Here is a 27,980-nt window from a genome sequence, read left to right as displayed (position 1 = left end):
GGGGGCATCACGGCCTGGAGACCCGCCCACTTCCCCAGATTCAGCGAGGGCAAAAAGATGAGACGCTTGCTATAACTGCAGAATCCCAATAATAGTTAAGGCTCTTTATTCCCAGGTGTATGGAAGTTTATTTTTAAGTGTGCTGAGTAATTCTTTAACTGTCCGAAATCAGAACAGACCGATCCCACAAACGACAACTTGATTTGTACCCATTTCTAGAAAAGCTCCGGCTCTTTTGCGGTCAGTCTGAGGGTAGGTCCTGCGCCAATCCGGTTCCCAAACCTGTCATACTGGGGTAAATAGCTTCACTGTTCACGACCGGCTCGACCAGTAGACCAAGCTCGGGCTGCCATTCCTCGGGGGACTAGAGGTGGCAAACCGGTAAAACAAGCAAAGACAGTGGGAGACAAGAAAAGGACAGGAGCTGATTCGATCCGAGCCGAGTCGAGTCGCCGCTCCGTGCTGGTCCAGCGCCGCAGCCCGCCACGCGTTTCCGGTGCCCCGAGTCCATCCATCCATCCAGCCGTGCAATGTGCGACCTGCTGCCAGCCGCCGTGTTGCTCGTCGCAATCTATGCGCTTTACGCTCTGATCACCGAAACCTTCTTCCGGAGGTCAGTGTGCGTGAGCGGCGCGGCCATGCCTGGCAGGACGGTCATCATCACAGGTAGGATGAATCGACAGGGAGGCGAAGGGTCTCCGCCGTGCTGCTTCTTACATGAAGCCAGCGCGGCTTTTTAAAGTCTGTTGACTGACCCACACGAGTCATACTTGTGCTTTGGGTGAAGCCTTTTTTAAACAGCCGGCTTACTTTCGGTCCCACTTTTTCGGGGAAGTTTCCTTTTCGGTTTTTAGTCCAGTTTTGGTCGAAATGCAGGGCTGCCAACGCTCACATATCTGGCGTGACACTCACGGTTTCAGAGTCACGCAAGAAATCTTACGTCATATCTATATTATTTCATTATAAACCTAAAATTAGCTACATCAAAAGCGTTGGGGTATTTTCCAAACCCTACAGAATATTCACAAACTAATCATACAAGTAAATGGGTGTGCGGACTCGAATTAAAAATCTCACGCCGGCCAGCTGACTAAACTGATGATAAGCGGGCTTTGGGTCTAAACGCAGCGCAGCTGCTGAGCCGATCGAGGGCCGCTACAGCATCTTTCCCTTTAACTAGGGGAGAGCGGACCTGGCTGTTAGGTTTACTTGTGCCTTATTTTGGGCAACCTGTTTGAGGTGACTAAGCGGGATCTACCCGTGTGCTTCCCGCAGGGGGAAACACCGGCATCGGAAAAGCCACAGCCAAGGAGCTGGCGAGGAGGGGAGCCAGGGTAATCCTGGCCTGCCGCAACCAGGAGAGGGCCGAAGCTGCGATCCGAGACGTCGAGCGGGTAAGAGGCTAACTGCTTCGCTGCTGGGGGTGGGAGGTGAATTTTGCTTGTTTTCTTGTAGTCCGAACACTATATGCTCTCCAGGAAACTGGTAGCAACCAGGTAGTGTACCTGCAGCTGGACCTGGGCAGCCTACAGTCCGTTCGATCCTTCGCAGACACCTTCTTGAAGACGGAGCCCAGGCTCGACCTGCTCATTAACAACGCTGGTGAGTCCCGTACACCTCTCCTCCACCCACCCCCCCCTACCTTCTCAGTGTCCTCCTCATCAGCTTCATGTGCCCGTGGTTCCGACGCGGCTCAGGTCTGGTGGCAGACGGGCGCACAAAGGATGGCTTCGGGGTCGAGTTCGGGGTGAACCACCTGGGACACTTCCTGCTCACCTGCCTGCTTCTGGAGAGGTTGAAGGAGGGGGCGGGCGGCCGTGTGATCACGCTGTCCTCCGTTGCCCACCGCTGGGGCCGCGTCGACTTCGACGAGCTCCTGGCCACCAAGGACCTGGGCTCCGGTCGTTACAGCTGGCAGTTCTTCCAGGCGTACTGCAACAGCAAGCTGTGCAACGTGCTGTTCACGCGCGAGCTGGCCAGGAGGCTGCGCGGGACCACTGTCTCCTGCTACAGCGTTCACCCCGGTGCGTGACCTCGCCGCCCCGTGCCATAACTCACATCAGCGGCCGTCCTTTTCAGCTTCAGAGCACGTGTAGCCGGTATTAAGCCAATCTTAAGCCAGTTTTATTCAAAACTTCTGCTTGTTTTATTAATGGAATAGAATAAAATGCCTTTTATTGTCATTACACAGATGTACAATGAAATTTAGTGTCACCTTAATAGTAAATACAGTATAACAGATTCAACACATACAAATGTTCCGCATTTTGAGCCAGACGCGCACAACAAAGTAAAACCACAAGCATTTATAGAAACCATTGAGTGCCTCTCAATGCATACATATATACAAGGTCTAAGTATAGTATTAGTAAATAAATTACAGTAAATGCAAGACAGATGATCAGAACCCTGCATTCAGATGCAGTGAACAGTCACTTAACAGAGTTCAGTTCTTTGATAGCGTTCGGATGTAAGCTTTTCAGTAGTCCGAATGGATCTATAGCGCATTCCAGAGGGCAGCAGAGTGAAGAGGTGGGGGCCCTGGGTGAGATGGGTCCCTGATGGATTTTCGTGGCTCATCGTAGATGTCGGGCTCTGTATGTGTACGATCGGGATTAAGGTGAACATAATCCCCAGGGAGATATTCTTGTGCATACAGCATCAAGTATGTATAGCACAGACGAACAAACGTATAACGCAAAGACACACACAGTGCGGAGAAATTATATAAATAAAAACAGTACATAAATGGAATATCCTGAAGAATAGAATAGCATTAAGGAAATGTGTATTAATGAATCAGTGATGTTATTTGTGCAATAAAAAAATGGATAATTGAAAAAACATCACCAGATTTGTACTGTTACAAACAGGAGCCCTGCTAGAGATTTTGGGCCCCCAACTTGGATCAATTCCACATTTCTTAGAGCCCCTGTCACTCAGGGAAATGGCAGGTGATGGAATTAGTACAGGTGATGAACGGCAGGACCCAGGTAGAGGACGCGTGCACGCCCCTGACGTTCCGCGCTTGCTCCCTCCGACACACAGGCATCGTGAGGACGGAGCTGTCTCGCCACGTCAGCCTGTGGCAGAAGGTGTTCATTGAGCCCGTGTCCCGCCTCTTCTTTCTGGACCCGGAGGAGGGGGCCCAGACTACGTTGCACTGCGCACTCCAGGAGGGCCTCGAGCCCCTCAGCGGACAGTACTTCACTTGCTGCCTGCCTCAGGAGCTGGGCGCCCATGCCAGGAACGACGCCGTGGCCAGGAAACTGTGGGAGGTCAGCGAGAGGCTGAGTGGCCTGTCCTGAAAGCTCCGCCCCCTGGCACTGTCACACCCCCCCCCCCCCCAGCACCTGGATGGCAGTAGAGGACCATGCACACACACAAATGAGGATTTTTGTTTTCTGGCTATTTAAATGGTGGCTCCTTTGCATGAACATTGGCCCGAATTCCGGACACGGTGATGACAACGTTCGCTGCCGCTCTTTGCCGAGACCTGTGTTCAGGGGAGCCTCCTGAACTCCCCGACCGCTTCGTATATCCTGAATAAGACACGGACCTGTGATATCGGTATATGTAAATCTCACGAACCTGAATTCTGCTTCACAGCAATAAACAAGTGCAAAGCATCCTCTCTTCCTTCGCGTCTGATGGGGGTCGTTCTCACGGCACCGATCATGTTCCTGCCTCACCCCCTCTCGGAAAGTTGAATAATGTGGAGATGCGTGTTTGTGAAATGTAGCATGGTGGACGCCTCCATAACAGCTTTGAATTTCACTGCACGCTTGTGGGATAACGATACAGTTGCATCGCATTGAAAGGTGACCCCTGTCCCCCAGCACAGATGCTGCTTAATGTTATAATTTTGGCTGCCGTGTTGTACGTATGATTAATCTCTGAGTGGAAGGTAGATGGGCTCACAAAATACACCTTCACTGTCAGAACCAGGGATACTCTGTGGATACTGTGTGTATACTGTGTGTAAATGGCAGTTATAAATACAAACCATACTAGACAGTGCCGAAGTCAGGGAAAAGTGGTTGAACTTGCCCGTCTCCGTCTGGTACTCCTGCTCATCGTGACAGGGAGACGGTCTCAAATATCTACAAGTTTACGGTAAATGACGTAAGTGGGGCGGGGCATACAAACCTGCCCTGACTTCCCGGTGTTCTACATATATTAACTTTCACCTGCTTTTCTGCCAGAAGGAAACGTGTGCGTAAGCGTATGTTTTTGAACACCTTGCTGATGTCGCTCATTTAAAATCGTTTATTATTTGGAAAATTACACTGTACATTACCATAAGAATTTTATATAAAAATTATATTTGTAAAAATAAAAATGAAAGAGTGGTTTAACCCCGACAGCTCCATGTACGCCGCCTTGGATAAATGAGTCTGCTAAATAAAAAAAAATAAAAAAACGATTCTCTTAATAACGACAATAAACACCTGCAGTTCTACACTATGGCAGCAGAGGGTGCTATGATTTTTCCTTGCGTGAAGTACGGCGGCCGGGAAGGTGCGCAGCAAACGTGCTGCGCTTGGGGCTAACGAGACCACGTAAGGTGAAATCCGATCGATTTTAGCCAAGTGTCATTTGAAAACGTAAATTCCTAGAAAAACGCTCTAGTTTCACTCTCAGCAGAGCAGGATGAATACGGCGCCGGATTTTGTGTTTATAAAACGTAGGACATTTCCCGATGTTATACAGATGAACTTAATCACGCAGTAATATGACTGCTTCTCATTTGTAGGTAGTGTTTGCTGAAGTTTTCTCGGTTAGGCGTTTTTGCTTCGGCTTGTAGTAAAGTAGACGCTGCATACTACTGTCTTCCCTCTTCTGCTCAGGTAATGTCCGACAGGTGAACCCGACAGTGCAGGATGATTTTAATGAGAATAACCTCGGTGACGCCGAGCTGGACCTGCCGGTGGTGCCGCCCCAGACCTAGCCGATCTGGAGCAGCTTCCTTCGCTCACTCCGCGGCATTGCGTTTCCCTGGAGACAGCGAGGCGGACGCGAGCGCCAGGACACCCGTGCCGCCGCGCGCATCGCCCCGGCGCCGCGGTCACGCCGACATTACGTGGGGCGCCCCGCAGCCCCGCGCTCCGGCGCGAGGCAGGATCTCGCCCGAGCTGCTGAAGCTGCGCGTGGAGGACTTGGCGGAGGGCCGGCGGGGGGCGGAGCGCCACGAGGGTCGCGGAGACCGCGTGGAGGTCCTGTTCGGCGTGGCCCCCTGCCTCCTGGCCGTCACACAGGGCCGGAGGGAGCTCTATAGGCTGTGCGTCAAGGAGGGCGTCGGGCCCCAGAGGGGCACCGTGCAGAGGGTGTGCGAGGAGGCCCGCCGCTGGGGCGTGCCCATCCAGCGCTGCAGCAGGGCACAGCTGGACTCCATGAGCGGCAGGCGGGTGCACCAGGGCGTGTGTCTGGAGGCCAGCCCCTTGCAGTTCCTCTCGGACAGTGAGGAAGGAGAGCTCGAACAGGGAGACACGGACCCCCCCCCTCTGGCTGGTACTGGACGGGATACAGGACCCCATGAATTTTGGAGCCATCCTGCGCTCTGCCTACTTCCTGGGGGTAGACCGAATCGCCAGCAGCCTACGGAGCAGGTGTGTCCGTCAATGGCACCTATATCTGTGCATGCTGCCTTTACCAGGACTCATCTCATTGGCTTCCTCCCTGCTTCCTCCGTACCTTAACTGGTCTCTCTTCCTAGTTGTCCCCTGACTCCCGTCGTCAGCAAAGCCAGCTCTGGGGTGATGGAGGTCATGGGTGTCTACGGCTATAACAGCCTCAGCCAGTTGTTGAAGGTACCGAAAGGGGACTTTGCTCCGTCACCTTGGATAGTGCTCTCCAGTTGAGATACCTCCGGTGTCCACCAGAGGGCACCATGAACACGCACACAAAATGCACGTCATCGCTTATCTTATGTCCACGTTTTCCCCTCTGGGTCGTATGTCTAAACACAGGCTTTGGTGCTGGTTCACGATCCTGACTGTGTTGGGCTGTCTGTGGTTTCAGGAGAAGGTGAGTCGGGGGTGGCATGTTCTGGGCTCTGTGGGGACGACGGACAAGACTACGGCCGTGCCCGTGCTGGACTGCGTGGAGTTCCGACTGAGCAGGCCCACCCTGCTACTGATGGGTAAGACACACCTGTACCTTTGGTCATGGGCGACACCTGTGACAGCCATTGGCTAGGAGAGGCCTGCCTCCTGTAACTGTGTGCTCTCTTTCTCTGGGCAGGGGGCGAGGGCGCTGGCCTGTCCCCGGAGCTCCTGTCTCTGTGCCACACCTTGGTCACAGTTCGTCCTCGTCACCAGCTGCATCCGGCCGTGGAGTCCCTCAACGTCTCCGTGGCAACAGGTAGCGCCGAAGCCGCTGAAACCGCTTCATGTCCCGTGTCGACCCGCCACGTTCGGCTCTGTACCCATTCTCCCTTCCACCACAGGGATCCTGCTGCACTCCCTGCTGATGTCCCGGGGTGGACCCTGTAGATGAGCCCCCCCCCCCCCGGCACAGCCCCTGAGACTCAGGCAGCCGTGTGGTTCTTCACTGAGGGTGGAGATGGGCGATGGGTGACATCACTCTCGGCCACCAGGGGGCGCAGCCTGGGTGGTGATATCAGATGGTGGACTCCTCTGTGTGTGTGTGTGTGTGTGTGTGTGTGTGTGTGTGTGTGTGTGTGTGTGTGTGTGTGTGTGTTGTCTAGGTGGGGTGACCAGTGTCAGATATCAAAGCTGATGTCCCTCCTTAACAAACACATTCAAACAGTGTCTCGCCTCCGTCAGTACTGTACACACAAAGTGTAAAATAACATTAAACGGCGTTTTAATGTCTGGGGCTGTTTAATTCTGTGTAATGCAGTTGGGGGGGCGGGGCCTGATCTTCACACCTCCCGGCCGTATGTGTTACGTGTTTGTGCTTTCTGTCTGTCCACAATCCATGCAGTGTACGTTTGTTTGCGTGGGACGTGTTCCTCATCACAGCTGAACGATTCCGCCACCTTGAAATGATTCTGTCTCCGTCCTGGATTCCTATTGGACACGTGCCGTTTGACGTCATCCAGTAAGAATCCGGGTTATCTGCTTCCTGGCCTCCCGGATTCTGAGGAGCCGCTGTCTAATCTAAGTCAGCACGTCGGATCTCTGTGCTAAATCCTATTTTAATTGAGAGTCACTGTTTCCGGATAATAGTCTCTGATTTCCCCGGCTCCGGGGGCTCCATCACCGGCTGGGCTCCGTCCTCGTTCCCCCCAAGGCTTCCTGTTCCTGTCCCATCTGTTAATTGGACCTGGAAATCGGGTCAAACTGTCTTACGGTGCCTCTCAGACATGGTGCTCGGCACTCTGCGCTCCCTTGGCTGTGTGGTTATTCTTTGCCAGGCCTGCGCCCCCCCCCCGACACACACACACCACCACCGTGACTTGAAGACAAGCCCCCTGTTTCCATGCACCCCCCCCAACCTGTTTTACCTGAGGCTGGATTTGCACGAGCTGCTTTTTACAGGGATCCACTGTGTTTGTTAGAACATTAGTTGCATTGGTGCTGTTAGGCTTGTGACTCTTAAACAAGATCATCAGATTAACCACAGGTGGTCAATATTCTCCCTTATATATCCTTGGCACCCACCTTTTTGAGGGGGTGTTAACTTAGCAAACTGCCCCACCCCAGCAAACTTTACTACCCAGTTTAATTTTGTTTTGGAAGGTATATGGCTGGAAGGGTGGCTGGGGGGGGCTTTGACCTGCTTTGGGATTTATCCATATCTACTTTCGCTCAGCTGTCCGTGACACTGTCCCTGTTACACTATGTGACCAGTTCAGGTTGCTCAGTGTCGCGTTTGTAATGGACACGGTCTCCGCCAGTTTAACCTGAACCACCACGACCCCAACCGTAGGTATGAGAGCGTGAGTTTCCCCTGGCTGCCAAAGTGTGGCCCGTCTCGGTGAAGGGGATTGTGGGTAATGTGGCAGATATGACCGTGTGATGCATCGCATGCCGGAATGGAACTTTCCTGAGTTGACGCTTCTACCCGCCATGCGTTACGTTACGTTACAGATGCGTCGTTAACGTTTCTCGTTTTTCTCGGCGGAAAAAAATACAGGTTTTCCTCTAGATGTGACGGATTAAATATTTCATTTCCTACCTCTGTGTAATGGACCGTGGTTAATTTTTAATGCGTCGCCGGTAGCAAATGGGTGGCCTGGCTTGTCTTGACGACTGCATGAATGCGATACTTGTCGATTCCAGTTTATCACCGGTCTTCGTAGGCGCTCCTTCCAGCTGAACTGTCTTTCGGAAGGTCACGCTTCCCTTTACACTTGAGGCCCGTAACCTGCCGGTCGCACGTTGTTTTTTCCCAGCGGGCCAATGAAGGACGTTTAAAAAAATGTCAAATGTTGGGCATCCGGCCACCAGGGGGCGCCACTGCTCTGAAAATTCCTCAGTCATGTCATTGTTCGTCGGTTGGAGCTTTACGTTCCAGTGAACGGATTCCATGATGAAGATATGGGGCAACGAGCCAATGAGCGGAGGAGTCAAGAGCTCATTTTTAATTGAGTCTGAAAACCGATTAGAATGTAAATGCAGGCCCAGCCATGCATACATTAGAGGGCTGGCTCTGTGCCCTGTGTTTTCCTGAGGCTCGGACACTGTGCGTTGTGTGTAAACATATCCGTACATATATAGACACGCAGCCTTGATGGACAGACTGACGTCGTCGCCATGTTGTAATGAGTTTACAAACGCCTATAATTGATGGAGCCTGTCAGCCAACACAGGTCATACCTGATGATTTCTAAATCATCCTCACTCTCATGCTCAGTTATGGTCCAAGGAGTAAATCTGGCCGTTCAGGAAGCTGGTGCTTAATGTTCAGTGCTTTCTCCAGAACTGGGGGACTTCTACCGTGTTTTTTTTTTGACGTGTAGAGAGAGGGAGTGTGTGTGTGTGACCATTTTTTTTGGTCCCCACAAGGGGAAACTCAGTTTTATCAGCAATCAAAACAACTTAAAATGCCAGAAGTCTTGTATTTTGCTTGGTTCCTCATGGTTAAGGGTAGGACTGGGTCGATGTTAAGGTGGTCGTTGCTGGAATTAGGGTTTTGCCCATAGAAATGAATGCATGGTCTTCACAAAGATATGAGTACAGGTGTGTGTGCGTGTGTGTGTTTGAGAGAGAGAGAGAGCGAGCGAGAGAGAGAGCGAGCGAGAGAGAGAGAGAGACACACGCACACGTTGGTGCTGGTTTATCCTCGTGGATGATGACGGTTAATGTCCCATGAACTGCGAAGCACCAGTGAGCAGCAGCGTAACAGCAGGAGAAACGTCCCCAAAGTGAGTCTGAATTGTACAGATGTCTGTTTTACTGTGCACCTCTGCCTGCTCTGGGGCTCATGGGCAAGACAACAACAGATGGCTGTTCCACATGGCCGGTAATGGCTTACTTTACTTGGGCCTGCATAGTCCTGACCCTAACCCTGTTTGGACATACCCCTAACCGAGGAAGCCCTGGGTAACTCCCAGGAAGTGCTAAATGAGGTAATGAGATTCATATCCAGATGTGGCCTTCTCTTGGGCAGTCCCCGCCCTAACCCCTAATCCCCCCCCCCCCGGAACATTAATACCTCGCATGTTGTCACAGCCCGTCACCCGACACCCTCCTCTTCTGCATCTACCTTCTCATCTTTTACTTGCAGGAGTAGCTAATCCTTGACTGGGGCCGATCACGCATCTTCTGAGGCCTCAGCCTGTTTCTAAATAACCGGATCTGTTTGCGAGGGGATCCATGTGATTCTTTATAACCGGATCTGTTTGCGAGGGGATCCATGCGTTTCTTTATAACCGGATCTGTTTGCGAGGGGATCCATGCGTTTCTTTATAACCGGATCTGTTTGCGAGGGGATCCATGCGTTTCTTTATAACCGGATCTGTTTGCGAGGGGATCCATGCGTTTCTTTATAACCAGATCTGTTTGCGAGGGGATCCATGCGTTTCTTTATAACCGGATCTGTTTGCGAGGTGATCCATGCGTTTCTTTATAACCGGATCTGTTTGCGAGGGGATCTATGCATTTCTTTATAACCGGATCTCTTTGCGAGGGGATCCATTTTTCTATATAACCGTAACGGATCCCTATGTTTCTATACATCTGGATCTTTGCGCGGGTCCCTGTATTTCTGTATACCATAGTCCATTCGTGAACATTTCCGCTTAACTGGATCGGGTTGTGGGGCAGATCCCTGCAGTTCTGTATACTAGGATCTGCTTGTGGCGCCCTCCCCTGGCTCCCACCCAGCTCACAGTCGAGGCTCGGCCGGTTCTTTCGCATGAGGTACCTGCAGCCCCCAGGGGACACAGGGCTATCCTTTTTGGGCAGGTATGTCAGCGGCGACCCCCGCCTGCACTCCACCGGCGCCCACAGCTGCTGGAGAGCTGGTGGAGCTCAGGACTAGGACACCTGTGGATGGACACCCTCCCGGTTCTGCCTGGTACGGGCCGGTTTGTTCTGGAACTTAGGGCAGTGAAGTTGTCCTTTCTCTCTGAACTGCGATCTTGCCGTAACTGCGGTGCAAATGTCACAAAAGCAGCCAAGTGAAAGTCGTCGATCTCGTGGCATGACACATCCTGAGTATAGCTGGAATTTAAAGGGGTTAAAGGTCACGTGGCGATCAACTGTATGCGGGGATAGTCACTGTGCCATGTGACGCCCAAAGGCTCCAGTAGGGGGCCATTACCTGGGCCCTGTCACCCGAAAAGGGGGCCCTTTTCACGCCTCTGCCGCAGCCCGCCGATTCTTTCTTAGTGCGCAGCACTGCGGAATAGCACTCCCCCCTCCTGTCCTGCAGGGGGGCGGGTTGCTGGCTTTTGTCTTGGAGCGGTGACAAAGTGCCTTTCAGGCCCACGAACGGTCCGTGGGCCCAGCACGCGTCCGCTACGCTACACCGTCCCGCTGTGGCGGCCCTTTGTGATGCTCTGCCCAGACCAGCTGGCCCGTTCTCACGGCGCCAATTAGCACGGGCCATCCAGTGTGGGCAGGGGGGGGGGAGTGGGGGTCACTGGGTAGAACTAAGCAGCAATCACATACACTTGTGCAAAATGCTATGTGTTATGATGACCTGTAGGAGGCGCTCCTGTCCCTCCCTCTGTTGCAACAAAGGTAGAGTTCAGGATGATGATGATGAGGAGTGACCCCTGGTCCCTGGCCCTCACTCCCCTTCCTCAGAGGAATTTCATCTTTTCCTTAAATATAGTTTCTGAACGATCCGAGCTCAGTTTAACAAGCCTGCTTGACGCCAGCATGGCAGGGTCATGGGTCAAAGGTCAGGGGTCGGAGGCTACGCCGGCTGCCTGCTTCCTGGGCCTCTGGACGCAGTCTTACGAAATAATTAGTCTCCAGCAGTTTGTCAGTAATGCTTATGGGCCCCCCCGCTGTCCTCCTCTGGCCCCCATCACCCTCCTGGCGGTCCCCAAACACTCTCCCAATCTAATTAATCACAACTAGGGCAAATCAGATGTGTTTCCAGTGTCCCTGTTACTCACAGTCTGGGGGAATTAATTTCCCATTTAGAGGTTGTAAATTCGACCTCGCCTCTCAGAGGAAACCGCGCTAAACCACGATGCTCATTTGCAGATAAATGGAGACAAATGTACCTTTCATTACGGCCTGTCTCTGGTCCTGACAGGACGGCCTTATGCTTTTTTCTTCTTTAATCCCGAAGAGGCCTTTGTGATCGTGACGCTGTGTTTATCCATAACCTTCTATCCTGACAGACTGACCTGACAGTTGGCAGATTCCAGGCCAGTCTCTTTCCTGTCCGTGGGAATTTATTCGCTTCTCACAGGTCAAATGTCTCTAGTCACATGGACTAGCAAGATGATCCTAAAAAACGTTTATCGTCATGGGTTAGTGGCTCACGGGATTATCCATTTGACAAAGTCTAATGGGGACTCAAAGGTCTAACAGCAGTGTCCAGCCGGTACCTGAACCAGCAGCCTGGTGAGCTCAGGCGTGCCCTCAACTGCGATTCCGTGAGCCATCTTTGGGGGGGCCTTAATCAGGTTACAGGCAGACACCATCGTTTCTGGTTTTTGGAGAGGGGGGCGCAGTTATGGACAAAACCACGTCACCTCACTCTCACTCCAAGTTACCCCCCAGCAGCAAATGTTGATTAACCCCCCCCCCAACCCAGAGTCCCTGGGTATACGCGGATTAGCCCTAACGAGCGGTGATGGGCGTGTCCCACCCCCCATGCCGCTTTCTCCCCACCCTGTGTGAAATCTCAGGTGTAGCCCTGAATGTGCTGCCCCCCCCAGCCCCCCCCCCGCCACCTGTTAACTTTCAGATTAGCCCCTCTCCCCTATGGCTGAGATACCACTCAGGGCACCTCGCTCATTACCTCCAGTGCATGCTATTCATTCTCATTGGTTATCAGCTCTGCATGCTGTCTGGCTCTTGTTAACACCGACTCAGTCTTTACAAGTCCCCAGGGGGTGGGGTTGCACTCTACTCACACCTCAACCCCCCCCACTCCCCCCAGCAGTTTCAGTGTGCTGTCAGGGGAGGTTAGCTGGACATTACATATAGCTGTATCCTGCTCGACCCCGCCTGCCCACAAGGGGGCGCTGACAGATGGAAGGGGAGGCCTCCTGCACAGTCCTGCTTCACCAACCAGGCTGCTCTGTGTCCAGTCACAACTCCATCTTATCAGGCTCACTATTTCAGGACACAGAACACAAGGCCTGACATGAATCAGCTCACAGACTGACTGATACCGCCGTGTCCCAGTGGACCCTGGGTAAAGACACACCTTTGCTCTCCATCGTCTCATCTGTTAGGCTCCAGGGTGACATCACTCACCGTCTGCGCTGCTCCGGGCTGCCTGGTGGCATCACTCTTCACTCACCACATGTAAATTGGTCACTCAGGGCCTCCTGGTGACGCGCTCTGGGTGTCACATGAGTCCTGGTTTTCCTGAAGCTTTGCGGCGGGTATCTCGTGGAATGCTGTGGCCACAGAAGGTTCTAGATCATGGCATTCCCTCACCCATTTGGGATTCCCTCACCCTGGCATTTCTGTAAACACGCTAACCCTCCATCCTGAACTGGTTCTCTTGTGCTTTGACACACTTCGATCAACACTTCAGGTCACGTTCAAGCCAGGAGCTCATTCTGAGTGACCTTCAATACACCATCATCCAGGGTCTAACGTGATCTTCTTCTCAAGATGATGTCCCTCCCGATCCCTGCCCTGGACCACATCTGCTTAATGTTTGGTGGCTTCCTGGAGTTATGGCGTCTGACACAATACTCTGAGGTCTCCAGCTGGACCTAGAGGCTGAGACTGAGATGATCCTGTGCTCCATGCCAACCAGACATATCAGACTCTCTCACGCTCACACCACCTCCATCTCTCATAACTCAGACAAACGGCCATTTTCACCAACAGATGTTCTTCTCGGGGGTGAGATAGTAGCAGCACGTTCCCTGGTTTTGTGGATGCGGGCATCTTCAGGACCGGTGGTCTGAGGAGCACAGCCCAGCTTCGTCAGCACATCTCTGGAGCTCTGTGTCCTGAAGGTTTCCTCTCCAGCCCAGTTGATCAGCTGAAGGACCAGAGTAGGATCTCAGAGATGCTGCTGACATGTGTTCTGTCTCAGACATATGTCCCACCCCCCCCCGCTGATGTCCACATACATCTCCCACCCCCACCCCCCCCCCAGCTCCCTGTCAGCCCCCCTCGAGGGGCCCCAGACAATGGCACCGCCGTCCGCTGACAGGCCAGCTTTCAGCTGCTCCTCCAGCCCTGTCCTGCATTGTTCACGCAGCACCTGTCCAAACGCTCTGCAGCCTCTGTGGCAGCTTCTGCCGCACCGTTGGAATCACACCTGAGGTAGCGGATAGCGCCGCTGGGCTTTTGTCTTGCTGGGGAGGGCTGAGCCCGTCACTGTGGGCCAGTGTAGGTAGTGGTCCTCGCCGAAAACTCACTTTCCCATAAGCCTCTGCTTCTTACCGCTGTACACCATTTGAAATAAGAACAGGCAAATTGTGAATGGCGACACAGAGCTCTGTGTCCGTAGCTTGGATTTGGGACTCACGGGATGTGGGTGGAGAGCAGGCTCAATGCATGCCGGAACCAAAGTGCATTCTGGGAAGCTGTGAACGTCACAGCGCTGCTCTTTCCTCCCTGGGTAGGACCAAGATGTACAGCATTAGGAGGGCAGAGATACTGGGGGTTAATAGCTACTGCTGGACACAGGCATATGGGAGAGGTGTTGCAGCATACAACAGCCCTCTAGGGGGCGCCATTCCTGGAGTATTTTCACAGACAGCAGGACACATTTTTATAAATACAATCCTATATTTTTGAGGGATTCTCTTTGACTAAACCTAAGCTGAGGGTCACGAATTAAGCTTGAAGCAGCGGAAGGCACAGCACTTAAGCGGAGGGGTGCATTTGTAATACTACGGAGCTGCTGAACCTGAATATACCTAAACAGTCAGATATTCATTTGAAAGAATTCATTTGCAATTGTTGCTCCTCGTAGCGAATGTGCAAACGCGTTTTTCTGAAAGCGTCATGCAGTCATGAGCACAGGTGACAGGTGACATCAGCTTGATCAGCTGCAGGAGGGAGGGGGGGGGTTGCATGTTTGTCTGGGGAACTGGGGGCAGCTCTAATGGTCCTTTGAAAGAGATAAATGTCTCACAGATGGTCCAGGAGCAGAGTCCAAACTGGGGGTAACTGGGGGAAAGTGGTGCTGACAGACTGGACCAGCCCAGGAGTAGGGGGGAGGGAATCTCCATCTGGGGGCAGGTTCCGTCCCCGATTAGCCGCCCTGCATCAGCTGACCCCTTCCCCCAGTATGTGCTCCTGGTGTGACACATCCAGAGCGTCAGGTTGGTGAGGTGTCGCCGTGTCGAGGCGGTGGGCCGGACCAGGCGGCACCCGAATGCTCGCCGTACAGCTCGGCCCCGGGTCGCGGAGAGCGTGTGGGAATCACACGCGTGACATGGGCTCCTTCTGCTCCTGCCAGACATCAGAGCTGGGCTAGCGGGCGGGGTCCGTACTGCTCACAGGTCCGTCTGCTGCTCAAACCCCCTCCCCTGATTCACAGCCCAGTCCCCCTCCGTTTCCTTTTAATTACTGCGTCATTCACTTGATGCTTTTAATGAAATTTGTTTTCATTTACTCAATATTATAGCAGTGATTCTGGTGCTTTGGGTAGATGGCTGTAGAGTACAACAGCCGGAACTTCGCAGGGATCTGAAGTAGCTCCTGGAGGGGCATATCGTAATGTGTAAAGGGGCACATCGGGGCATCGTGGTGAAATTGGCCACTTTTGGGGGGGGGGGGGGCGCAGTCCTATTGTCCTGCACCTGTCTGCTCGTGGGCCTGGGAGGGACATCACCCTGGCCTTCTCCCATCACGCCTGTCCCATGCTCTCTGTATGGGGGCTAAACGCTCCCCCAGGGCAGCCATTCTGCCTGCGTGAAACAGTGCATTTATGCTTTTAAATGCTCAGATCCAAAGAGCGATTAGACAGGTGCTGAGTGTCTTATAAATACTGTATAAATGCTGGGCAAAGCTCTATGAAGGCTGCATAAACGCTGTACTAAGCCCTGTGAATACTGTATAAATGCTGTACAAAGCCCTGTGAATGCTGTGTAAATGCTGTACAAAGCCCTGTGAATGCTGCATAAACGATGTACAAAGTGCTGTGAATTCTGCGTAAACACTGTACAAATCCCTGTGAATGCTGCGTAAACGATGTACAAAGTGCTGTGAATTCTGCGTAAACGCTGTACAAATCCCTGTGAATGCTGCGTAAACGCTGTACAAAGCCCTGTGAATGCTGCGTAAACGATGTACAAAGTGCTGTGAATTCTGCGTAAACGCTGTACAAATCCCTGTGAATGCTGCGTAAACGCTGTACAAAGCCATGTGAATTCTGCGTAAACGCTGTGCAAAGCGCTGTGAATTCTGCGTAAACGCTGTATAAAGCCCTATGAATGCTGCGTAAATGCTGTACAAAGCGCTGTGAATTCTGCATAAACGCTGTACAAAGCCCGGTGAATGTTGCGTAAATGCTGTACAAATCCCTGTGAATTCTGCGTAAATGCTGTACAAAGGCCTGTGAATGCTGCGTAAATGCTGTACAAATCCCTGTGAATGCTGCGTAAACGCTGTACAAATCCCTGTGAATGCTGCGTAAACACTGTACAAATCCTTGTTAATGCTGCGTAAACGCTGTACAAATCCCTGTGAATGCTGCGTAAACGCTGTACAAATCCCTGTGAATGCTGCGTAAACGCTGTACAAATCCCTGTGAATGCTGCGTAAACGCTGTACAAAGCCATGTGAATTCTGCATAAATGCTGTACAAAGCCCGGTGAATGTTGCGTAAATGCTGTACAAATCCCTGTGAATTCTGCGTAAATGCTGTACAAAGGCCTGTGAATGCTGCGTAAACGCTGTACAAATCCCTGTGAATGCTGCGTAAACACTGTACAAATCCTTGTTAATGCTGCGTAAACGCTGTACAAATCCCTGTGAATGCTGCGTAAACGCTGTACAAATCCCTGTGAATGCTGCGTAAACGCTGTACAAATACCTGTGAATGCTGCGTAAACGCTGTACAAATACCTGTGAATGCTGCGTAAACGCTGTACAAAGCCATGTGAATTCTGCGTAAACGCTGTACAAACGGTCTATAAACGCTGAGTGAGCATCGTATAAATGCGGTATAAATATTGTGTGAGCATTGTATAGGCGGCGTATAAATGTTGAGTGACCATTGTCACTCTTGTCGTCTTGAACGCTGTGCACAGGAGCCCATGCAGTCTTCACCATATGCTTGCTCCTAGCCGTGGCAGCACGCTCTGGCTCCGCCCACCCCTGGCTCCGCCTCCCCTTTCACTGCCTGCAGGACCCCCTTCCACATGACAAAGAGCCTGACCTCTCTCAGCTCCACGGGGCAGGCTGTCACTCCTCTGTCAGCTGCCCGAGGCATCGGGGTGGGAGGGGCAGCTGGGCAGGACTAGGGTAGGGGGAGCGAGGGGGGTGTTGTCCGCTCAATTAAATTCACATTTAGGGTCAATGATTTGCACATCACACATGAATGAATGAGTGAGTCTTGCTGCAGTCAGATGGGGGGGGGTCTTTCACAGCTTGTGCTGGGGGCTGCCTGGGGGGGGGGATTCTTGCTTCGGGGCTGTGGCAGGTGTGGGTGTGCGGACAGCACCGGGAAGGCAGGACAGCGCCCCCCCCTCCTGCATTGTCTCCTGGCAGAGACACGGACGGACGGAAGCGCGGGTCCTGACAGGCAGATGTGGGCGGAGCCTGAGACCTGGGTATGAGCCAAAGACGCTGAACAGTGTGAGCAGAAGTCTCTCGGTGGGGGGTGTAGCTTGGGGGAGGGAGGGGGGTCACAGACGGCTGTTTCACCATTTTGCTCTTTTACAACTTTACAAAATGGGCTTTTAATTTCCCAGTCTGTCTGGGGCATCTGTGCCCCGCCCCCCCCCCCCCCCACCCTCCGCATCCATCATCAGCCCCCCAGCCAAGATGTCCATATTCCTGTGCATATCTGTTACTGCATTTATATCTGTATATTTGTTGCTAAGTATAAACATGTGTCATACGCCTGTCTGGCACACCTGGGTATGGATCTTACTGTTTACTGCTAATTTATCACAGTAAACAGGCTTTAATGAGTGAGTGTTAATGAATGCAGATTGCGCTGTTATGTTTGTTTAACATTAAAAGGTATCAATGGCCCAGAGGGTTTCCTCTTGGTCTCATTAGGAGCATTTAGCATTAATTAACAAATGTAAATCACCCGCCAGAGCGTTGAGGACCCTGGCCAAACTCGGTACCCTTTGACCTGACCATCTTACGCTGCGTTCCATTTGAACTCGTAACTCAGATTTTCCGAGTTTCTAATCGGAAATTTCACCTGGAACGCCCCCTTAAGTCGGAATTCCTACTCGGAAAGTCGGAGGAATCAACACAACCCCGACCTCAGAATTCAAGATGGCTGCGCCCTTTATCAACAGAAGTTAAATATATAGTTTTATGCTGTTTATTAGCAGCTACATCATCAGATCAGTACTGTCCAACCGCAATGGCTAACAATGGAGCTGGCTGGAACTGGGACCTGTTTTAGAGATCAGGATCTCTTGCTTAGCTGGATAACTTGTCAGATTTAAGTTTAGGTTAAATGTAAGTGAACGAAGATGAAGGCCATTCAAAACCGGGGTACCTTAAATCCGACACGTTATCCAGCTAAGCACCTCGCTTTTAAAAACCGGTTCCTGGACTGCTAAATGGCTTTCCGACTTGCTGTACTCGGAATGTGACATCATTCCCGGCTCCAACTTCAGACCTCCAAGGTAGATGCAACGCAGCATTAAACCTTGATACAGCATTTTTAATCTTGCCAGAACTTGCCAAGATTTGTTTAAATCCAGGGAAATATTTTTGAGAGCTGTACAGGAACCAGGCAAACACAAGAGAGGAGATGTGGTTATGGGTTTGTGTCACCTAAATCAGTGATTTTCAAATGCTTTAGCCTCCGGAACCACATTTTTCCTTGGTCGCTATGTCAAGACCCAAATAATAATAATAATAAAAAAAATTAAACCACAAGTATTTTGACAAAAAATAGTGCAGCAATTATACAGCTCAAAGTCTTCACACACTGTTTTAAGAAAAAAAACAATTGCAAAATATATATATTTTTAACCAAGCACCTCATCACCTAAAGGGAATGATCCGTGAGGCTTTTGGTTTGCGACCCACCAGTTGAGAAACAGTGCTGTAGAACATCCAAACTCCCAGACATGATTTCAGAAGGTTCTAGACTGTCCGGGCTGGCATCCCGTGCTCCCTGCAGCAAGCAGTGTAGACCCCAGGTACCCTCCCACAAAAAAGGGTAAAAATGTGTACCTTTGCTCGACACTGGGGCCGTACCCCTGTTATTGTACAGAAATGGACTCTGAGTAACATCCCAAAGGTACAAACAGCATTAATGTACGATCAATTGTACAGAAATGTTCATCATATACCATTTCTGTATCTTAAAAGATACAATTACCTACAGCTAAGGGTACAACTGGCAGACCCTTAAGGGTACAGACCCAGAAAATGCAGGTGTCTGCTTTGTACCTGTCTTTACGTTTCCTAGTGAGCGCCTACACCACATATAAACCTGTTGTATGACCGGTCAGAGGAACACCCCTAACCCCCCGCCTCCCAGCAGATGTGCAGTTTTCTAGCCATCTGGTTCAGTTCTAATGGGTTCCCACATGCAGTGTGTGACTGTGGAAGGTTGTTAGTTTAAATCCCAATGAAATTACTTTGCTGCTGATCCCTTGCATGAGCCTCTTAACTCCTGATTACTCCAGGGACGGTCTGATCCCGCTCTCTTGAAAATGTACTTGTTTTTTTGAATAAAAATGCATTTAGTTGGAGTTTGCATGTTCTGCCCTTGTCGTCGTGGGGTTTTCTCACTCCAGTCCCACCCCCACAATCTAAAAACATGCTGAGGCTAATTGGGGTCGTCAAATTGCCCGTAGGTGTGTATGTGTGAGTGAAGAGTATGTGAGTGCACTGTGATGGGCTTGCGCCCCATCCTGGGTTGTTTCCTGCCTTGTGCTTTAGACCTCTGTAACCCTGAATAGGGCAAGCAGTTACAAAAAATGGATGGATGGATGGATGGATGGTCTGGACCATTTTAAACAGCAGTCAGGGCTCTTTACCAGTAACTATCTCCCTGGTCCCTCATTTTAATCACAGTCAGGGAGGCTACATATCGGACTGTATCCTAGCCGTCTATAATTAACGTTGGCTGTCAGATCGCTCCTCTGTTCAATCAGAAGCCCACCTTAGTAAAAGGAAAGTCGACATCTCCCTACCTGGTCTACCCTCTATGACCCTCTTATAACGTCCGATACCGAATAATACATTAGCAGCGGTACTTTTTTCATTTTATTCTTTACTTTTAAATGGCCGCCTTCTCCCGTATTACTCTTACTCGACTTGTTACATTCCCTCCCGATCTACCCTATGTTTTTGTTGTTTGCTTGTTCTATAGAGTTGAAAGTGAACATGCTGACTCTAATTGTAATTTTTGCCGGTGCCGTTACCTCCCTTTCGTCCCATTTTCTGAGATATTGTCTGGGGGCGGACAGCATGGCTTCTGCTGCCGCATCTCGGGGCTGATTTCGCGGGCCCCACGCGGCTGTCCCACCGCGGGATGTCGCCGGTCACCGCGGACCTCGGCCTCATAGCAGTAGCAGTATTACTGTAACAACTAACGCGCTTAAGTCTCGTAGTCAATACTGTGACTGAGAAAAGCGTTGTGGGCTACGTCTTTAAATAGTTCACCGTGTCCGTGGTAAATACTGAGTTTTGATTAAAACGTCTGGTTTAGATGTAGGTATACATCGGTTGTTGGCGCAAAATCCTTTCGTTTACTAAGATAAGGGAAAAAACGGATGATAATTATACTGCACGTGGCTCCAAAATCCGTAATAACGCAATTTAGGACCCAGAATTTACAATCAGATTAAGCTTTGCAGTGTTCATATCCTAATACTTAAATGTGAAAATATTATTTGTAACATCGTACTAACATATAAATGATCCAAAAATAAAACCTAAAACATACACAGGAAGTCCTTTTAGTGTAGTTCAATAGTCGGACTCACCTGTAAACACGGGGAAAGTAAATACTTAGTGGTTAGATCTGCAAGACATGCAAGTAAAGCGATGCATATGGATGCTTTCGGACTGCTTGCATATTTGATGCATTGATGGAGTCAATTGCTATTAATTGGAGTATTGTTTTCAGAGGACGAGTTCTGTGCCGTATAAATATAATTTCATCGTGCTGGGTACCGTGAGGATGCTGCTGCCGCTGATTGGTCGCGCCGCCAGTGACGTCAGCGGCCGTGTCCCCTCCGCCACTTTGTGGAGTGTCAGGAATAAATACGCGAGGAGCCCCAGGAGCGCGCTTTGAACTGAACTGCTCTCAGAAACAAAACCTCACTCACTATTTCTTTAAGAAAAACGTTTTTTTTTTTGTCCTTTAGTCTACGGAAAGGTTCATTCGTTTTTATTTTGTTTGCCAAGGGGACTTAAAATATATTTGGAAAGATTCTAATTCTTGAAGTTCTTGATTCCTTTCTTCATTCTGCCTCTGATTTCATTCTAAGGAAGATAGGCCGGGCTGTTTTAACCTCACTTCTGGGGGAATTAACGCCTTTGGAGAGAATTAACGGATTTTGAAGACCTACAGGGTGCCCTGAGCGCCAAACCGAGAGCGCAGTACGCTCTGCTTGAGACGCTGGGTGTCACAAAGGGAATCGGGCAAGACAGGTACCAGAGCCTGTCCTGCTGTCGCCAGGAGATGCATTTTATTTGTCATTAAAGGAGACGGAAGAGCCCACGAAGAGAGAAAACACACTAGAGAGAAACCCGCCGCATTTGTTCAAGGACGATGGTTCAATGTGCCGGCTGCGAGCGGCCTATAATGGACCGGTTTCTTCTCAATGTCCTGGACCGGCACTGGCACATCCAGTGCGTGCAGTGCTGTGACTGCCAGTGCAATTTAACCGAGAAGTGCTTCTCTCGAGAAGGCAAATTGTACTGCAAAAATGACTTCTTTCGGTGAGCCTCGAAGCCACACACAGTAGACCGCCGCGTCTCCTTTTTAATTTGCAAATGGAGGATTGCGTTGTTCCCTGAAAACCTGCCAGCTGCAGGGACGCAAAGTACCGCACATTTAGTGTGAGGTCTAACAGACCAGATATATAAAACGCGGTGACGTGGTGCCCATTAGTTTTTTTGTATTACATTAGAACTAGCAAGTTATATTTGTTTAAATGTTTCTTAGTAATATCACTTTAACGTGAGCTTTTGTGATTTGTATACACTCAGAAAAAAAGAGTACCAGTTTGTACCTTTGCTTGTCACGGGGGCTGTACCCTCAAGGGTCTGCCAATTGTACCCTTAGCTGTAGGTAAATGTACCTTTTAAGGTACAGAAATAGTCTATGACGAACATTTCTGTACCATTGGTGGTACATTAGTGCTGTTTGTACCTTTGGGATGTTCCTCAAAGTCGATTTCTATACCTTAAAAAGCACAATAATAGGGGTACAGCTCTGCAGTGACAAGCAAAGGCGCACATTTTTACCACTTGAGGGTATAGTTCCCATTCGTGACAACATGCGAAGTGGCTTTTTTGAAGTATTTGTCTGATATAACCCATGTTGCACCTTATATCACGGTGTTATGCTGTTTACTTGCTAGTGTTACTGTATTGGGTTTAAAACCACGTGTTGTTTGTTTTCTTGTACAGAGAGTACCTCGATTTGTGATGCAGATCTATTCGCCTTGTAGTTTTAAAATTAATTCATGTTTTTGTGCTTATGGCTTGCGTACTTCATTAGCGTTGCGTAAAATCACAACGGCAGGCGATTGCCGGAACCTGAACGCGTTTGCTTGCTTCAAAAGATGCGTTCCTCCACAGGAGACCAAGAGCAATGTGACTTTCCATGCAGGGAACACGCCGCTGTCAACTGATTGAAAAGGGATTAGCTACGTTAATTCACTTGGTTTTGCTTGTTTGCATCACTTAATGTAGTTCAAAATCCCTATAATTGCGACCCAAGCTGAAGGGTGACGACAGTGTCCTTGTTCATTTGGAGATATTCGTCATACGCGTATCTTACCTTTTCCACGCTGATTTTGCTTTTACATATTCCGACATTTGTTTTAAAATACAAGCCTATTGTAATTTCCTATTTTTTGAAACAAAAAAATTATATCAGTTAATCATAGATTTACGAATACGCATCTCTTAAAAGGAAGCCCTTTTCTCTTCAGTGTAAATTTTAAATCTAAGAAAACAGCTTGTAAACCTGTTAGTGACAAAGGTCGTATTTCCTGATCGTGGTTAATATTCACGTCTGTTGGCCTGTTTGTGACCCCCGAGGCTGAATTTCTTCTCCCTGCCCCGCAGACGCTTTGGCACCAAGTGCGCCGGTTGCGGTCACGGCATCTCGCCCAGCGACCTGGTGCGCCGGGCGCGGAGCAGCGTCTTCCACCTGAGCTGCTTCACCTGCATCCTGTGCAGCAAGCAGCTCTCCACGGGAGAAGAGCTCTACGTCGTGGACGAGAACAAATTCGTCTGTAAAGATGACTATCTGAACGGCGGCAGCGAGAAGGACACGAACCTCCCGTCAGGTCCGACACCCAGACGCGGCAACCATCGGCTTAATTTACCGTCACGTCTTATATGCCTGTAATTTATTTTACTCAAGTCTGCTGTACACGTTATGAAGATAGAACTATATTTCTTTTTAATGTTAATATATTGGCCAGGAACATGTAGGCCTATTGGTGTTTTTGTAGAGGTGTATGGCGTTTACATTTTTGTTTCTCTAATAGTTATGCTACATTAACCACGAACAATATTTTAAATGAGTTCTAATTCCTTATTTATCTTTGGGGAAAAAAATATGTTTTGATTAAATAATGAATGAAAAAAAAATCTAATTTCTCCTGATTTGATAAAACGCATGCAAACGAAAAGGCGAAGCCTGTGCATGGAATGGAAAAATATTAAATTGTGGATTTATTTATATAGTTCTAGCCCGTGTAATTAAAAAAAACAGTTTTTAATATTGATTGTGATAATTATGAGGGTATTGTTTTGTATCTGTGTATTTAAAGAAGATCCCAGCTCATTTTGTGTTAATAATTATTACGTTGGTGAAGAATTTTACATTTTCATTAGATTTTTCATTTAATAAAATCGAATACAACGTAATCAGTATAACTTTTTATTTGGTTGTTTTTTTGAGCAGTTACCACGTCCAGCGATCCCAGTTTATCTCCTGATTCCCAAGACGCTCAGGATGACGGCAAAGACGTAGACGTCGGGCCGTTATCGGACAAAGAGGCAGCGAGCACCGAGCCGGAGGAGCCGAGCCTGAGCGGGAAGCGCCGCGGTCCGCGGACCACCATCAAGGCTAAGCAGCTGGAGACGCTGAAAGCCGCTTTCGCGTCCACGCCGAAGCCGACGAGGCACATCAGAGAGCAGCTGGCGCAGGAGACCGGCCTCAACATGCGCGTTATCCAGGTCCGGAATCGCGCTTTTATTAAACACAGAAATACTGCGGGCAAATCATGAACGCGCAAGTTCGTAATTATGAAGAAAATCATGAAGCGTTAATGGATTTGCATTTAATTTTAGTGGTCCATATGTAAATGTAAAAGTCTATTATGCATGCATACAACAATGCGGTAGTTGCATTTGTATTTATTAAGACTCCTAAAAGGTTTACGTAGTATAATTTTAAAAGGGTCGTGATTTTATCATTCGTTTTTTTTAATTTTGAATACATTAGACCTATATTAAAACATAATACGACCTTTTTTTTAAAACAAATTTAGTTTCGCGTCATATTGTGTATACGTAACTCGAGCGTCTATGATTTGAAGGAATCCAGCTTTTAATGTGGGGTCCATTACTACCGACTTTTAATGAATATCTTTTAATTAATTGATTTTAATGAGTCGTGAAGTTGAAAGGTCTTTCCCAACCGGACCTCATCTGCCTTAACGTATCGGTTCGGTTAATGCTCTGCGATTTTCAGTATTATTATTACAAGATAAGACCACGATCTACTTTGGTTATTACGATACATAATATTAACATTATTTTACAGTATTGATTTTTTCCCCCCGAAACTTTAATAAATAGCCTGTTTTGTGTATTAAATGTTCCTAAATTTGACGTTGAGTTTAATAATGTCCCATAATGTTATATATCATGTCCTTGACTCGACATCCATGGTGCGTACGTGGCCCCCCAAAAGTGAGACACATGTCCCGTGATCTCGGCGTCTGAACCGGCTGTGGATGTAAGGCGGTCCATTTACGCGCCCTCCTTCTCGTCAGGTCTGGTTCCAGAATCGGCGGTCGAAAGAGCGGCGGATGAAGCAGCTGAGCGCCCTGGGCGCGCGGAGACACGCCTTTCTCCAGAGCCCGAGGAGGATGAGGACGGAGCGCTTGCAGTCGGGGGAGCTGCTGCCGGCCGGCCGCTTTTCAGTCTACGGAGGTGGGCGTCGCTGACAAATATGAAACCCCGCTATTTTATATCATATATTTTTCATAAAATGTTCAGCAGCCTCCGCATCCTTGGCACGGCAACACGATGCTCTTTTTTAAAAAAATACCCGTTTATCTGTGATATCTTGTATTCACCGCCTGCTGTAATGAACGGGCATTTCTGCCTGTGAAATAAGTCGTACATATGTGAAAAGCTTTTCAGCCACAACTCTCCTTAAAACGATTTGTGTCAAATACTGCTGGGCTCTGTGAATAACTTTAGGGAGACGTGTCGCGTGGGGTGGTGGTTACCTGTCCCCGTATACCAATTTATGAATTATTTTCAGTCGTGTTCGGTGTCTGAGAGCGCACGGCCACCTTCAGTCCAATGTTTGTAACTTACAGCGTGACCCCGGTGGTGGCGCTCTGCTGGAATGTGGGAAATGGCAGAAACAAGTATGAAAAGGAAAAGCACAGAGGTCATGGTGTTGTGGAATCTGATGTCGGATTTTCATTGCAACTTTGGACAAACACGACAGGGCTTTTGGTCTATGTTGTGATTTTTTCACAAGTGGATTTTAAGGCAGCTGCAGGTATAGTTGCCTTGTGTGCTGGGGTCAATAAGACCCCCTCCCTGGTCATCAGTAGTCTATGCCTCTTCTGGCTGATGTTCCCTATAGGGGGCGTGCTGCTTTTAGTGACACCGTGGTTTGTTTCCCCTCAGATTTCCGAAATGACTACTACAGTCCTGGTGGCAGCTTTGACTACTTTCCCCCGGCTCGCCCCCCCACGCAGACCCTGGTGCCGGCTGACCCAGGCTTCGCTCCTTCCCCGGGCCCCCTCCCAGAACCCCCCCTGCCAGGACAGCATGCCTCGGAGGAGCCCCAGCGCTTCTCGGACCTCCTGTCCCACGAGCCGGGCTGCTCCCCCAGCCCAGAACCTTCCCTCCACACCTCCTCGGACGCCTATGGCTCCAGCCCCTTGTTCACCTCGCTGTCCATCGGCGGCGCCGGCGGCTACGGCGCTCACCTGCTCCCCCCGCCCTCAGAGATGAGCGAAGGCACCGTCTGGTAGCCAATAGGGGGACAGATCCCTGCACTGAGGGAGAACCCGGCTACAAAATCCCAGGACAGCACCCCCTGTCTATCTATCTTTTTTTTTAAATCATATTTATTTACTGGTGGATTTCTGTGTCAGTATTATTTATTTCTGTTCCATTTCTAGGACAGGTTTATTAATTTAAATGTTTAAGTATTAAAATGTTGTTTTTTTAAGTTAAGTAACATTGACCAGCAAAGAAACAAGTGCAAAACAAGATCATGCGATCTGCAGTGCTTCGAACCCACAACCTTCCGTCGGACTCTTCACTTAATTATGTATGTTCTATTCACATCCTTATCATTTGTCATCACATTCCTGCGATGGCCTTTGCTGCAGGTCTGTGACAGGTTGAGGTAAGAGACACACAGAGATACAAAAAATAGCGGAGAAGCCGTCAGAACACTTTTCACTGCGGAAAGCACACTTTGGATTTTGAGCAAAGGGACAAATCTCCCCTTTGAATTTTGTAGCCCGAGGAAAACTCATACCCTTTTTATGTAGCACTTTTAGGCTAACAGGTTTATTTTTGTGAAATTAAAAATGCAAACTAATAAAATCAAAACACACATTCTTTAAACCATAAAGCCCAATTTTGTGTCTTTCTGCTTAAAAACCAAAAAAACGTCAGAGCCTTGATGGTACTTTATGGTCAGACGTGGCCCCATTTTGCGTATTTATACTTTAAAAGTGCGAACGACCTTTACGTTTCCACGCAGACTTTAGTGATTCCGTTTCCCAGAGTATAACCTCTCAAGAAACTACATGGACGTGTTGGCTTGACAGAAAGTGTGTCGATGCAGAGCATTATGGGTAGGATGCAGAGAAGCTACCCACCACTGTGAAGAGATGCTGGAGGTCTTTATAATGGGAGGGTGGCTTTTGTGTAGAAAGCTGATTAGACGTGCCTGGACATGTCATAATGGGATTTAACCCCACAATCTACTGGTGTGAAATATATGATGGATGATGGTGGACATCCCCCTTCTGATATCTTTATCTCGTGACTGGGGATGGTTGTAAGTCATCATCTGCAATGTTCAGGATAAAACAACCCCCCGCAGGAATTGCCACGCCTTTTCGGCAGACTCCAGTGAGCTTGTCTTGTGATGAGCGGAGCTCGGTCACACCCCCTCATTTGCATATTTATTGCCAGGGAATTAAATGCTGCAGATGATTAATGTAGAGCTGGAGTCTCCTGGATACCGCTCCTCCGGGTGATACGAGGAGAGGCGGGCTTCGACGCTGGCCGTTCTGCAGACCGGCGCCATCTGTAGCTGTGATAATGCCAGACTCGGGGCGTGTTTACGCACCACGGCGCGGTGGCATCAGGATGGACCAATCGCTGTGAGGGGGGAGGGGCCGCCCATTAGAGCCTCCATCATCGTGATCGTGCCCATGGAGATGCAGCAGCCTTGGTGTCTCAGAAAGGCTTACAATATGTGGGGGGGGGGTTTTCCCTTTTTTTATTAAATGCAGACTGTCCCTGACATATGATTGGGTTGCATTGAAACTGACACGTCCTACTTCAAGATGGACGTGTCAGAATGGCTCAATCGCACTGACTGAGACTGAGACTGGGACTGGGACTGAGACTGGGACTGGGACGGTCGCGCCGCCATACAGCACACTACTTCCTCATAGCATCGCATCACGCTCACAGAGTGAATGCTAGGCAGTACGACTGCCCAAAATGCATTTTTACAAATACCTTCACTTTTTTTTATTTTTTTCTCCCCAAAACTCCAATCGTACATGAGAG

At 49.6% G+C, this 27,980-nt stretch overlaps 3 protein-coding genes across 3 annotated transcripts; all 3 read left to right on the top strand.

Annotated features, from left to right (window-relative positions):
- The first annotated feature begins 30 nt into the window (after positions 1-30).
- LOC125721807 (dehydrogenase/reductase SDR family member 13-like) lies at positions 31-3,630 on the top strand. The gene is made up of 5 exons (XM_048997910.1): positions 31-666; positions 1,276-1,394; positions 1,479-1,602; positions 1,698-2,024; positions 3,049-3,630. The coding sequence occupies exons 1-5, from the start codon at positions 531-533 to the stop codon at positions 3,306-3,308; spliced, it is 966 nt and encodes a 321-aa protein (XP_048853867.1). The 5' UTR covers positions 31-530; the 3' UTR covers positions 3,309-3,630.
- A 148-nt stretch (positions 3,631-3,778) lies between these two features.
- Positions 3,779-6,836, top strand: mrm1 (mitochondrial rRNA methyltransferase 1 homolog (S. cerevisiae)). Its single transcript, XM_048997909.1, is given in 6 exon segments — positions 3,779-5,462; positions 5,464-5,609; positions 5,717-5,810; positions 6,022-6,142; positions 6,244-6,363; positions 6,449-6,836. Coding segments are annotated over 6 exon segments (1,110 nt in total). The 5' UTR covers positions 3,779-4,883; the 3' UTR covers positions 6,499-6,836.
- Positions 6,837-21,033: 14,197 nt separating this feature from the next.
- LOC125721769 (LIM/homeobox protein Lhx1-like) lies at positions 21,034-26,778 on the top strand. The gene is made up of 5 exons (XM_048997819.1): positions 21,034-21,671; positions 23,028-23,251; positions 23,875-24,149; positions 24,971-25,130; positions 25,845-26,778. Exons 1-5 carry the CDS (start codon positions 21,502-21,504, stop codon positions 26,192-26,194), a joined length of 1,179 nt encoding a protein of 392 aa, XP_048853776.1. The 5' UTR covers positions 21,034-21,501; the 3' UTR covers positions 26,195-26,778.
- Positions 26,779-27,980: the final 1,202 nt, after the last annotated feature.

This window comes from Brienomyrus brachyistius, unplaced genomic scaffold (assembly GCF_023856365.1).
Source record: "Brienomyrus brachyistius isolate T26 unplaced genomic scaffold, BBRACH_0.4 scaffold35, whole genome shotgun sequence".
NCBI classification, from domain to species: Eukaryota; Metazoa; Chordata; class Actinopteri; order Osteoglossiformes; family Mormyridae; genus Brienomyrus; species Brienomyrus brachyistius.
Note: the sequence above shows the minus strand (reverse complement) of the source record. Positions and strands in the feature narration are given on the sequence as shown.